At 43.1% G+C, this 13,829-nt stretch overlaps 2 protein-coding genes across 2 annotated transcripts in view; both read left to right on the top strand.

Annotated features, from left to right (window-relative positions):
- Positions 1-13,829, top strand: part of LOC131685933 (small ribosomal subunit protein uS12m) — a 108,553-nt gene that overhangs the window by 24,765 nt on the left and 69,959 nt on the right. The window lies entirely within an intron of this gene.
- Positions 1-13,829, top strand: part of LOC131685932 (E3 ubiquitin-protein ligase NRDP1) — a 39,484-nt gene that overhangs the window by 11,366 nt on the left and 14,289 nt on the right. Inside the window, exons 3-4 of the mRNA XM_058969969.1 lie at positions 6,480-7,067; positions 7,146-7,311. Coding sequence (XP_058825952.1) covers positions 6,480-7,067; positions 7,146-7,311 — 754 coding nt within the window. The remainder of the gene's footprint in view (positions 1-6,479; positions 7,068-7,145; positions 7,312-13,829) is intronic.

Genomic DNA, 13,829 nt, shown 5'->3' with positions numbered 1-13,829 from the left:
AACAATTTTCAAAACCTTTTTAAAAATGGGAATAATTTCCTATTCTTTGGCAAAAAAACTGCATCAAAATCGATTATACAGAAAAAAGAGTTATGGCTCTTTGAACGTCGACTTTTGTGTATCGAAGAGGGCTTGGTAGTCGTTGGCAAATAGGTTCCATAACAAAGGTGACAGAACGCCACCCTGAGGACAACCGAAAATACTCAACTTTCGTATCTCTGCCTGTCTCAATGACGAGCAAAGAATTCAGTTGCTAAAGCAATATCATACACTCAAGCTAGATTGCTTGAGCGGGAAGGCCTTCGCAATGTTGTAAACAACATAGTGAAGCATGTTGCATTTCGTGCAGTGGATATTCAGTTAAACTAACGTTCCTGATCTGGTGATCGATTCTCCATTCCAAACCTTTTAGAAGAAAAGTTTTTGAAAAGAAAAGAACCCGATGGGCCTAGGAATCTTGGCTTCTTCATAGCTTGAACGCCCCCTTAGGGAATAAATCTAGCCTATTCCTCGCCATGCTTTCGGGATATACCCGGTAGCAAGACTGAAAGCATAATCTTTTTCAAGACTTATTTGAGAATATCAAATCCTTTTGGAAGTTGCACGGGAAAGATTCCATCTTTTCCGGTCGTTTTGTATGATTCAAAGTACGAATCACCAGAATGAGATCTGTGAACATGTTTAGCTCCGCCTCGATTCAACCTGGAAAGTGTGCGTCAATTAAGACAATTAAGAACATCTTTTTCGTCAGTCACAAAAACGCCATGTGGTTTTTAAGGAGTTCATCTGAAAATCTTTCGATTTTGTGAGAACCTCCGGAAGTCGCGTTTATGGCTCACTGAACGAACAGCCGCTGGTACCCTAAGGCGATTTCGCTAGATTTTCAGAGCAGCGTGCAGTCAGTGCACTAGCGCTACTGCCGGAAGGTGAATGAGTTTGTCGTATCCACGATGTCATTCAAGTCGTCTAGTTGACTAAATATGGGAAAATATCCATGAAATTTAGGCGCTAAGTTGTCTAAAAGGAAGTCCCAGTTCGTATATTTAGGATTACGATATGTTACGACATTGAAGGAGTTGGATCCTGCCAATTTTCCAGCTCATGTGAAACTCTTTTAGAGCAAAGCGTTTTGTCTAACACTTCCTCTCTCCCAGACCTCGCCAAAGTCGGTTGGTTTCCTACATTTAGCATATGGAGATTTGTATTACTTTACATATGTACTCCAACAGTTCAGAGCCTCTCAGATTGATGTCTGAGCTGCCCCAAATGATGTGATGAGCATATGCATCACTACTCATAATGAGCGGAAGCGCATTTCTGCTATAATATGGCACAGCGCTTTAGAAATCATCAGAAGTATATGACTCGTTATGCGGCACATTTGCTGAACAATATACATACTTTTTGTTTATGTTACCTACAGTCATACCGGTGTATCTCATACCGGTGCTCATAACTCGAGAAATCAGTGCAGTTACAGTAACTGTGACTGTAACTGCACTAATTTCGCGAGTTATGAGCACCGCTTTGAGATACCCGTCAACAGCTTTATTTGCAGGAATGCAAGCACGAGGCATTTCACGTGGGTTAGTCATACCTGTCTTGTTGTAAGCAGTGCCGGCAGTGTTAACTAACTTTCTAATATAGAAATTTTCTTCATGGAAGTACGGTTATTGAACCAATACTATGGAAGCTTTACCTTCCTGCATAAGTCGAGATAGATTTATAGTTGCTGTACTTTTATGATGGAGATAGATTGGTGTTATTCTAACCATTATCGATTAGAAAACTGTACATTTCTTTTCCAACATATATTTCACAATAATTAGAGAACACCATGCAAGTTGTAAAGCAGGGTTGTAAAAGCATGTAGCGAGCCATACCAGGTTTAAATGGGACACTCTCATTTGATTCCCAGGCTATCTTTGCTGGATTTGTGAGCTTGGCCACAAATGAGGTAGATCGCCTGATTCGGGAGATAAACTGCCGTATTCGAAGCGTCTGCTAGTTGTAGCCCATCATCCGAGAAAAATTGGAACTAGCGAAAGAGAGGAATACAAGTGATTCTACAGATTCGCGTAGTTCCTTTGTCACTTTCACTCATGTTAATTGTGTCGGGATCATAAATAATCTCTTGTACTATATTAGGGTGAGGTGGGGCTTCATCTCTACCTTTTGACCATTAACCATCTTCTTCGTTGGACAGTAATGTGTTTTAAACCATTCTAGAGGTAGTACGGAGTGCATTTCTCGATTTCCGCGTTTGTTTCGTCGCACTGATCAACTTGGTTGGGTCGGCTGTCCTCTTGTACCGAACTCATGATTAAGATCGAGCCGAAGGGCACGTGTTGTTATTCTTGTCCAGCTTCGTTAGTTCCCTTCATCAGAAGGGTTTAATGGTCGATCACATCTCCGGAGTTTAGATAAATCGGAAGAGAACGGTCTCCAGCATATTCGCGTGATGATGAATCGATTACATCCGGATATCTCTACCCTCGACCCTAGCAGCCTAGGCCCATAGACCAATCAAAAAATTACGCTCATATCCACTAGACAATATGCTCCGTGGCAATATTATCATGAACTCTAGTGATTTGAGGTAACTCACTCTCTTATAGCATCAGATTCACGGGTACCGCGCAATCATCCAAGAACACACGCGAATATACACGCTAGCTTAAGCGACATAGAAGCGTCCACGCGACATACAAACGCTCACGCGATCGAACACGTTAACTTACAAATGACTGAGCCGTTCGCGATGATACTCAAAGACGAACATGCAATCGCAATCATCCACGCACAACTGCGTCCAAAATTTTTCAAACTCAAAAACGCCCCGTTGATTTAAAGAACGCTATAATCTGATTACCGCGGTCACAAGAGCGCGCTCATTCCCACGTAAAGTCCCTACACCCGCACATATTTAAACCGTACAATGAATATCACAATCAGAATCAGGACTCACTGCAATTGGCATTAAATCGCGTTGTAGTGGCTGACATTCACCGTCTCCTCTGCAATTGTAGTGAGTGATTCCAACGGGGAGCCCTTCCTAGAACCCAGCTCTCCACTAGTAGGACAACTCTCGAAACAAAAAAAAAACGTAGGGAACTTCCGGATGTGATGGTTAAATACATTTAACTTCGTAAATCAGTATCTGGATAAAATTAAAAATGGCGATTTCCGCCTGCCTCTGCAAGCGAAACATGATCCGGAAACTACGAGCCTGCTGCCTCTTGTATCAAAGATCTTTGTAATTTCTTAAAGCTAATGTAATTCTGTACGACTTATACTTAATTGGAATGAATTTTTACGATAATTTGATTACATAATAAACGATTGAATTATAAAATTAAGTTTTTTTCAGCTTTTTTCACTTGAATCTCATTCAAAATTTATGAATAAATAATTTTTAATAAGAGTTTTAGCTATAAGTCGTAAAGAACAAGTATTCACTCATCAAAGCCAGAAATTCTTGCGCCTGTTAATCATACCACAAAAATAGCAAGCTTTGCCTTATTTTCGTCCCAAAGAAAAAGAACTTTCCAAAATTAGAATTATTTGTGGGCCAATGAAAAAAAAAATATGAAATGAAAAAGTTTTAGTATAGGCTATTTGAATACTTTTTACAATTTTTTTTAAGACGAAAAACACAAAATTGCACTGGTGATGGCGTTCAGTCTAAGGTGGAACTCCAAAACTGCGTACAACCCGCCAATACACAGCTAATAATAAGGCTCTAAAGTAAACTAAATTTGTTGGAGGAATGGCCTAAGAACGGGTAAAAAGCTTTAAATTTGACGCAGTTTTGAGAACACTTTCTAAGAATTTGGCTTGTAGCAATTACATGGGTTTTGGACATCATTGATTACGAATCTGAAGTCAGTTTCTCGAAATTCAAAATGCCCTATTCAGTATGGCGGATATAAGTGACATTTCAGCCAATATCTTTATAAAAAAAAGGTTTTGTGATTTATAAACACAAATTTGAATTAATATGAATTAATATAAAAAAATATTTAAAACGGCGATTCCAATATGGTGGACTAAAATGTGACTAACAGTTTTGATCAACATTTTTCGTTTTTCACTGTGGTTGTTGATAACTTACGATTTGCCTGCAATGACTCTACAGATCAAGGTGTGAAATAGGTTCTCGAGACCGGTACACATGTACGGTGCAACGCGAAGCATTTTTTCCAAACGTGCATAATGCCATGAAAAGGTTTCTACCTAAGGCGCGCGTCTCGAGCCGAGAGCGTTCCATGGCAGCCAGAACACCGCTTCGAACAATGGCCTGTAGAAACGGTGCAACAAATGAAGCTTTATTGCCTACGTTTCCAATATAATCAGTCCAGTTTTTCACTATAAAAATCCAATTAACGTTAGATTTACGATAAATGTTAAATGGGACTATTATGCCGAGAAATAGGATGAAAACCGGAAACTTCTTTATTTCCAAAAGTGTATGTCGAGAGTTCTCTTGCTACTCGGGAGATTTTTGGCTTCGTCAAAACCGGAAATCGTTCGCCATGTTATAAGCATTTGGAAGAGTGATGAAAAGTTTTACAGGATTGATTTTACTGTTGTAATTATTATTAGCAATCCCATCTCTTTTTAATGAAACTTTCTTTATGCCCGCCATCAAGCGTAATGTCTAGTCTATTCTAGTCTACACATACACAGCCAATACATGTAGGGATCCTGGAAAATTGTAGACGTTCGTCTACATTTTTTTTTGTCAATATTAATGTGTGTGGCACTTATGATATGTGACACAACCATTAAAGCGGCCAGGCCAACTGTGCAGCGTACAGTGTAGAAGATGAATCAAAACTATAAGGCAATTAGATTATTCATTTGAAGAATTTAATCAAGGAACCATTTTGAACCTGCAATAATGAAGAAACGTGGACAACCGTACCATTTCAGTTCAAAGGGGTTTTGATAAATTGTTGGGAATGACTGAGCTGATAAGGTTAATGTCATTCCTTTGGTCCTGGGATGTGACAGAGGTATTTGTACCTGTCCTGGCTAAAACGTCTTTATTCGCTCTCTGAAATAAAGAAAAAGATCGGAACGAGCTCACCAATAAATGCACGGTCCAACGTAATCTATCTTGAATATTCCATGGTGTGGCAGCCACTCTTTTCTTCATTGGTTCTGGAAGCTGCCCACTGGTACTGTGATAAGATACTTCGTCCGGGGAAACTTCAGAAAAGAGCCACGGGGCTGACAGATTTGTTGGATTCAACTGGAGGTTATGTGGTTCGGCTTCGTTTGTTGATAGTTGATGATATAGAAGATACGACGTTTTCGAAATGCTGCTATAGCTGCTGTGAGCGAGGTTTCTTGTGGAATGTCACCCGCAGTACCTGGTTTATCAGTAGTCTTGAGTTGGCCCCAGAAGTCCAGATATGGAACCACATTGGTGAGCAGGAAGTCCAGAGTCTATTCCACTTGCTACATTGCTACAACTATAATGTTTGTCTTGAAAAATCTTGGAGGAGCGGTTGAAAAAATGTGAAGTTGAAAAAACAAATCTGTTTACACCCGCCTACTCAGTTCGAATCAGAAACATTACTCCCTTGCCCGGCATTCAGCGTAATGTATTTCTTAACTAACCGCTACGTATTTTTTATTGCATACTTTTTGAACTTTTGGTAACTGGGACAATTATGCGGACAATTTTACGGCATCTTCGAACAAACTGTATGATGTGGATGCGTTGTATTCTGAAAATATACTGTTTGATGACGAAAAGTGAAAATACTTAAAAAGTAACATGGGACAATTATGCGTAGAACGGCAGATTCAAGGGAACCATAAAAACACAATTGTTACTAGGGGTGTTACATAGGTAAGTCCGTCATTTGATCGTGTCCCGATCAGAAAGAATATACTAGACAAAAGAAACCATAGTGGAATTATTTGAAAGCCACAACGTAGCTTTAGATCACCTAAATTGTGGATAAAAAATGCTACAATACCGTCTCGCCGTGTCTCTGTGACGCCATCAAAACACATCGACATCGATCGATGTTTAGAGAGCGAGAAGTTTTTCACTTTATTCCAGTTCCGAACGCCGCTTGCTTGATTTGCCTCTTCCTGCTGCATGTGGTTGAACCCAATCCAGGCAGTCTCTACGTCTTCGAACGGAAAGTGAAATGCGTATGATTTCTTTTCCAATTCCGATTGGTTTTATTTATTTTCGACTTTGGTCACGCAATCTCAATTGAAGATCGGCGTTTTTTTATGATTCACGTTCACCACCGCTTCTGGCGGGTAAAAAACGGGTCACCTTCACACATCTACTACTACTGCTATTTCCCATAAATGAGTTAAAGTGAGCGAAAACCCGCGGGGGAACATTTTGTGCTTGGCAAAGATTCTCTACTGGTTCAACGGTTCCGCGGCATGGGAAAAGTATATCTTAATAATCTACAAAACGGCTAACACATCCATTCTTATTCTAGGCGGTGGCATGCGAACACGCGTTCTGCCGAGCCTGCATCACCGAGTGGCTGTCGCGTCAACCGACCTGTCCGGTCGACCGGAATCCCATCACCAACAGTAATCTCCGAGCAGTGCCAAGAATACTTCGAAATCTACTGTCACGGCTGAACATCAGCTGCGAGAACGCCATGTACGGTTGCACCCTGATCCTCAAGCTGGACACATTGGCCACTCACATCGAGGAGTGCGAGCACAATCCCAAACGTCCGCTACCGTGCGAGAAGGGTTGTGGGTTTGTGATTCCAAAAGATGAATACAAAGATCACAACTGCTTCCGGGAGCTGCGGTCGCTAGTGCACAATCAGCAGCAGAAGATGAGCGAGCTGAAGAACGAAATCAACGATCAAAATCTTGTGATAAATGAACTGAAGCGGGAACTGAATCTTGTGAAGGATTTTATGAGGGCGATGCGCGTGTCGAATCCCGCGATGCGAGCCATCGCCGATCAGATGGAACGGGATGAGGTAACGCGGTGGTGTAACGGACTGGCGAGGGCACGTGTCACCCGGTGGGGTGGAATGATCTCCACCCCGGATGATGCACTGCAGGTTTGATTTTTGCGCGAAGCATTCGATTTTTTTTATTAGCTGAACTTTATACTAATTTCGATCTTTTTTTTATTTTAGCTGATGATTAAACGAGCTCTGTCGGAATCTGGTTGCCCGCCGCATATTCTTGACGATCTAATGGAGAACTGCCACGAACGACGGTGGCCCCGTGGACTGAGCTCGTTGGAAACCCGCCAGAACAACCGTCGGATATACGAGAACTACGTCTGTCGACGAATTCCTGGTTAGTATGCAATAATTTGAGTATTTCTGCGGTTCGATGTTTCTCGACCGTTTCTTAATTAGGCATTACGTATTTTGATATCTTCCGATCTAACGACGCACGATATCGTCATTACTGAGTAGTCCTTTTCAATCTAGTAGCTGTTACATTGCTGCAGTTCAAGGCAATCGTTTTTTTAATTCTCTGTGAGCATTGCATAATGCTCAAATTTCTGCTAGGTATAGGTTGCTAAATAATCTTATCTTTGCGCTTATGCTGGTTCTAGCGGCTGCTAGACAGTCACATGGACTGCTAGAGTCATCCTGTTCATGGCATTCTCTGCATATATTAATTTGATCCTTCCCCGACTTCTCGAAATGTGCTCTGTGGGAAAAGTGACCTGTTAGGAGGTCGGTGACTGTTCCTCCGGTTCCGGTTAAGGCAGTTTTAAGTGGCCCTCTTTGAGTATTGGATTTTATTGATCTTGGCTGTGCGCGAAGTGATAGGGCATCAAACTGCCGCAAAGTTGCTACAAAACTTTGAGTTGAGATTACTAGGTTCGAATTCTAAGCTCAGAACTTATAGGCAACTCCCCTGTATGCCAGATTATAAGCCATCGTCGATTTCTATGTGCCCTAGCACCAATATCAGAGAAAGTTTCTATTTTCTTGTCTAGTTCATCAGGATTAGTCTACAGTTAGTTTTAATCGGTTACAGGAATCTTTGCTTTTTAGGTTGCTATTTCGCAGGTATTCACGCGTCTTCATTGTATTTAATTCCGCTTGACTACGATTGTGGTGATCCTAGAGTTTTGTAGAACCTAAAATAAGGAGTCCTCACACAATTTGCAGTCATCAGTCTAATATTCTAGGCAGTCGTTCATATACCACGTGATTAGAAAAACCGTCTTTTTACCCCTCCTGTGCATTCGTGCTAAAACCCCAGTGGAGAAGAGAAAAGAAGAAAATCATTATCAATGCGTCATGATAAGTAAACGGTTAATTTAGTTCGTCTTTATCAGGGGGTGGCATCCCTATACTGATGTACAGATGTTGACAGTAGTCAACATATGATGGGCCTAACCGCTTCTAGGCCCATGCCCTTGCATTGGGTTGTTTCGGTTGTTTTGATTTTTACAAAAGCAGATGTTGGCTTGAAAAAATGGCCGCCTAGCAGGGAGTTGATCTTTACGGTTTTCTCCACCACAATCGGTGACCCTGAATCGAAGAATTATGAAATAAAGTAATCTAATACATTTGGACATGTCAAACGAAGACCTGGAAAATGCGGTACATTCTCGCCGATTTTGCTGTAAAGCTTCCGGACTTCTGGAAGAACGAGCCAGTGATGTGGTTCGCTCAGGCACAGGATCAATTCGCGCTTGCCAATGTCATCAACCACACAAAATTCGGTGAAAGCACGCCTATTTGCCCGATTTCAAGCTTCCGCTCAAGGACGACTCAAACGTTGGCTGGCCTCCTGCCATCTGGGAGACATGAGTTCGACACACCTACTTGCAAAAATGCAGGTTTTAGCTGGGTTAGGCGTAGCAAAGGATCTCATCAAGATTTCTCCAACGCAATGCAGAATGTAAAAGCCATTTTAACAATCAGCGATGGCATAATCTGCAAATTAGTAGAAATGGCTGGAATCTTCGGACCAACAAGATGCTTGCACATCATCAAGCAGCAACGTTGACGAAATGATGGAGTTGCGAGGGCAGATTGCCGACCTTATGGCTCGTTGCGTTCCCGATCAGCTTCACGAGAAAATAAAACTGATGATCGACTTACTCCAGATAAGTTAGCAACCGCTTGAAGAGAAGTTCAGTGAATGGTCGATTTGGGGTACTCGTCCTCTCGCAGTGCATGGGCCAGTCCGCTACACCCCGTTCAAAAGAAATGCGGAGAATGGAGATTCGTGGGCGATTACTGTGCTCTAAATCACTCTTCCTTGCCGATATCCTGTTCCGCACATTCAGGATTTATTATCCGTACTCGGTTCTATCACATTCGCCCGAATGACATTCGCCCGAAAGTCATTTACACGAATGACGTTCGCCCGAAAACCATTTACCCGAATGGACCATTTACCCGAGCGCCATAAACCCGAATAGGTCACCACCCGAATGTCATTAACCCGAATACCACATTCACTCAAGCATAATATAAAATCGGTACAGTAAGATTCCGTTTTTGGCACGTTTCGTTTTTGGTATGCTCCATTTTTTGTAACAAAAAAGTTACGTTTTTGGCAACAAATGGGTTCCGATTTTGGCAATATTGATTTTGTTCATAGTAAATCTTTTGAAAAATGCTCAATAATTTGATTGAGCATTTTTCAAAAGATGATTCACCCGTCGCCGGAGTTATAAGCAAACAGTCTGCGAAGGGTCCGCAAATCGTCTTCCACCTGGTCGATCCATCGTGCTCGCTGCGCGCCATGTCTTCTTGTACCGGTCGGATTGCAATTGAGAACCGTTTTCACCGGGCTATTGTCCGACATTCTGGCTACGTGCCCGGCCCACCGTAGTCGTCCGATTTTCGCGGTATGACAGATGGGCGGCTCCCCCAACAGCTGATGCAACTCATGGTTCGTTCGCCGTCTCCATGTGTCGTCTTCCATCTGCACTCCACCGTAGATGGTACGCAGCACTTTCCGTTCGAAGACACCAAGTGCGCGTTGGTCCTCCACGAGCATGGTCCAGGTCTCGTGCCCGTAGAGAACTACCGGTCTAATCAGCGTCTTGTAGATGGTCAACTTCGTACGACGGCGAACTCTGTTCGACCGAAGTGTCTTGCGGAGGCCAAAGTAAGCACGATTTCCTGCCACGATGCGCCTACGAATCTCTCTGCTGGTATCATTGTCGGCGGTCACCAGTGAGCCCAAGTACACGAACTCTTCAACCACCTCGATTTCGTCGCCACCGATGCAAACTCGAAGCGGGCGGTTCTCATTCTCTTCTCGTGAACCTCTTCCTATCATGTACTTTGTCTTCGACGTGTTGATGGCAAGTCCGACGCGCTTGGCTTCTCTTTTCAGTCTGATGTAGGCTTCCTCCATCTTCTCAAAGTTTCGTGCAATAATATCAACGTCATCGGCGAAGCCAAGTAGCTGAACGGACTTTGTGAAAATCGTACCACTCGTGTCGATCCCTGCTCTTCTTATTACACATTCCAGCGCGATGTTGAATAACAGACACGAGAGACCATCACCTTGCCGTAACCCTCTGCGTGATTCGAAGGGACTCGAGAGCGTCCTTGAGACACGTACTACGCACATCACCCGATCCATCGTCGCCTTCACTAATCGCGTCAGTTTGTCCGGGAATCCGTACTCGTCCATAATCTGCCATAGCTGATCTCGATCGATAGTGTCGTATGCGGCTTTGAAGTCGATGAACAAATGATGTGTGGGCACATTGTACTCGCGGCATTTCTGCAGTACTTGACGAAGAGCGAACACCTGGTCCGTGGTAGATCGTTCGCTCATGAAACCCGCCTGGTACTGCCCCACGAACTCTCTTGCAATTGGTGATAGTCGACGGCATAGTATTTGGGAGAGTACCTTGTAGGCGGCGTTCAGCAGGGTGATTGCTCGGTAATTACAGCAATCCAGCTTGTCGCCCTTTTTGTAGATAGGACACACGACACCTTCCATCCGCTCCTCCGGTAAAATCTCCTCCTCCCAAATCTTGGTAATCACCCAGTGCAGCGCTTTAGCCAGTGGCTCACCACCGTGTTTTAGTAGCTCGCTTGGTATTTGGTCAACCCCAGCGGCTTTATTATTTTTGAGCCGGCTAATCTCCTCCTGGATTTCTTGGAGATCCGGAGCCGGTAGTGTAATGTCTTCCGCGCGTGCTCCCAGGTGCGTTACCGTGCCATCCTCGTCGTCTGCTGCATCGCCGTTCAGGTGTTCTTCGTAGTGCTGCCGCCACCTCTGGATCACCTCACACTGGTCCGTGAGAAGATTCCCGTTTGTATCTCTGCACATGTCGGCCTGTGGTACGTGGTCCCTGCGCGAGCGGTTCAACTTCTCGTAGAATTTCCGTGTGTCTTTAGCCGCCGAGTATTGTCCGCAGCACTTTACGCTCTCGAAGACTCCGAATGCTCTCCTATCTGCCTCCCTCAACGTCTACGCTTCGTGGCCATAAAGATCGACAGGGAAGAAGCCACCGAAAACCACACTGATCGTTGGCGTGAGCTTAACTGCTTTGAGTGAATGTTTTTGAATATTCTCCTCCATTCGCGTTGTGGATTTTCCCTGACTATTTTGGGCTCCTTCAGCTGTTTCAAAAAGTAGTTGTATATTACACTAGAAGAAGGTGCCCTAGCTATTTCGTCCGTTAGGAATGCTGCCTCATTGACCACCGTACGGATGTGCTCATATTTTCTTGGAATGCATGAAAGATTTGGAGGGTTTGCGTTGTGCTCTAGAAACCCCCACAAAAATGGTAAATCCTAACCGATTTTCATCATGCGGTTTGTTAGCAGAGCCTTGACTTTAAAAGACGGCGAGTGTAGGTTTAATCCTCCTAGACGTTTAGGTAGAATTAATATTTGGAAAGCAATTCGACAGGGAGGATCAGTGTTTTGCATAAGGCGAATTTTGTTCATGTTTGCAGGATGCGGGACCTAAGCTCGATCGACCACTTCAAACACGTCACCATCAAGTACTACCTGCGAACCAACACCACTAGACCTGCTGCTCTCTTTACCTGTGACCATTTACTTTGTCTTTGCTGAGTTGATGACTAAGGCTATCCTCGCTGTCTCCATCTTAAAAGGCCTCTTCCACTGCTCTACGATCGATTCCAATTACATCAACATCGTCCGCAAAACCAGGGAGCATATGCGACCTTGTGATGATAGTTCCTTTGCACGCCAGCACTTCTGATAGCTCCTTCAAGATCAATACTGAACAAACGTCCATTTGCTTGAATACTTGATTTTGAACCATCCAACGTCGCGAGTATCAGTCTAATCAGTTTCGCCGGAAAACCATAATCTGCCACAGCTCATTTCTTTTCATTGATTCGTACGCCGCCTTAAGGTTGGACAGAGAATGGACAAAAATTGAAAACGAAAAAAGCAGTTTTTCCACACCGTGTGTTAGATCTTCATAAAAATTAATCAGCTTATGTTGAATGTTGTTACATAACTGCTTTTTTCGTTTTCGATTATTGCCCATTCTCTGTTCAACCTTTAAATCAGTAAACAGATGGTGGGTCTGCAAGTTGTACTCCCAGAATTTGTCTAAGATCATCCGCAGCCTGAACATCTGATCCGCCCTCACGAAAGCCAGCCTGGTATTCGCCGACAAAAGACTCCTCAAGCGGTCTCAGCCTGCTAAACAAACAGGATACGCGACAGTAATTTGTACGCCGAAATCAGGAGAGATATCCCCATGTAAATAGCGCACTCAAGTCTGTGCCCTTTCTTGTAGTCGGGACAAAATGAGTCCATCCAGCTAACTAGCATGCCATTCTTCTTACACAGTTGCGTTTCGGCTTCGCCTCATCAGAAACCGACACTAACTTTTTGTCGGAATAGATTAGCGCCGGCTTCAGCATAGTGATGCAATTCTTCATTCGCCCGTATTCTTAGAATAATGCGGTGCATTATTTGGTGCAGGTGCTCCTTACCGTTTTAGAGAAGTTCACCGGGATCTCGTCCTTCCCAACAGCTTTACCAGGTTTTCAGTTTATGTACCTGCTCTTAATATTGATCACGGAAACGAAATCCCGCTTTAAACCAAATCTATGTCATTATAGTACTAGTGAACAAAGTTAGCAGTTACATGACTGATTTCGTGACGTGTGAACATGCAATGTAATGCATTAAAAAATCAAAATTTTTGAAATGCAACTCTTCTATTTTTTACTTGGTTCTCAATAATATAGGAAAAATGATTCCAGTATGTTTTATGCCATTATTTTTTGCTCTGATTTTTCAACATTCTTTTGGTCAAATCGGCCCAGGCCTTGGTTAGGTCTCCCCGCAGTGGGCTGTAGCTAAGTTATGGTCATATTTCATTGGGCGAGGGAGGTGCGTTTTACCCCATCTTTTTTTATGAAGGAGGCAGCGAAAAAAACAACAATGAATCTAGTGAATTTCATCGTTCATTGAATAGATATAGGAACTCTAGGCCCTGGTATCAATACACTTGCCGCGCTTCGAACATCAAATCAGTGCTGGGGACGCTTCAAAAGTCAGCAATCTTTTTTTTTGTAAAAGATTTATTGTCCAGTTGGTTATAATTTCTTATTTAGTTACAATTTAAATAAAATTTGTATCCGTCTACAGTACGCTCATCTTGTGGTACACTGTCATGTAGCATAACATCTGGCTGAAGTTCTTCAATATGCGTTGACGTGTACGTCTTGATTGATGTTTCAGAACCGGGTAGATCCAATCCTCTGGCTGTAGTTGGCTCAGCCTTCGATCCATCGCTAGGAAGGTGTTCCGTTGGTATATCCAAATAGCTTTGTTCGCACTACATTGAAGTAGATGGTGCTCGATGGTATAGGTTTGATCAGA

The sequence above is a fragment of the Topomyia yanbarensis genome, chromosome 2 (genome assembly GCF_030247195.1).
Source record: "Topomyia yanbarensis strain Yona2022 chromosome 2, ASM3024719v1, whole genome shotgun sequence".
Lineage (NCBI taxonomy): Eukaryota > Metazoa > Arthropoda > Insecta > Diptera > Culicidae > Topomyia > Topomyia yanbarensis.
The sequence above is the reverse complement of the archived record's forward strand: the minus strand, read 5'-3'. Positions and strand labels throughout refer to the sequence as shown.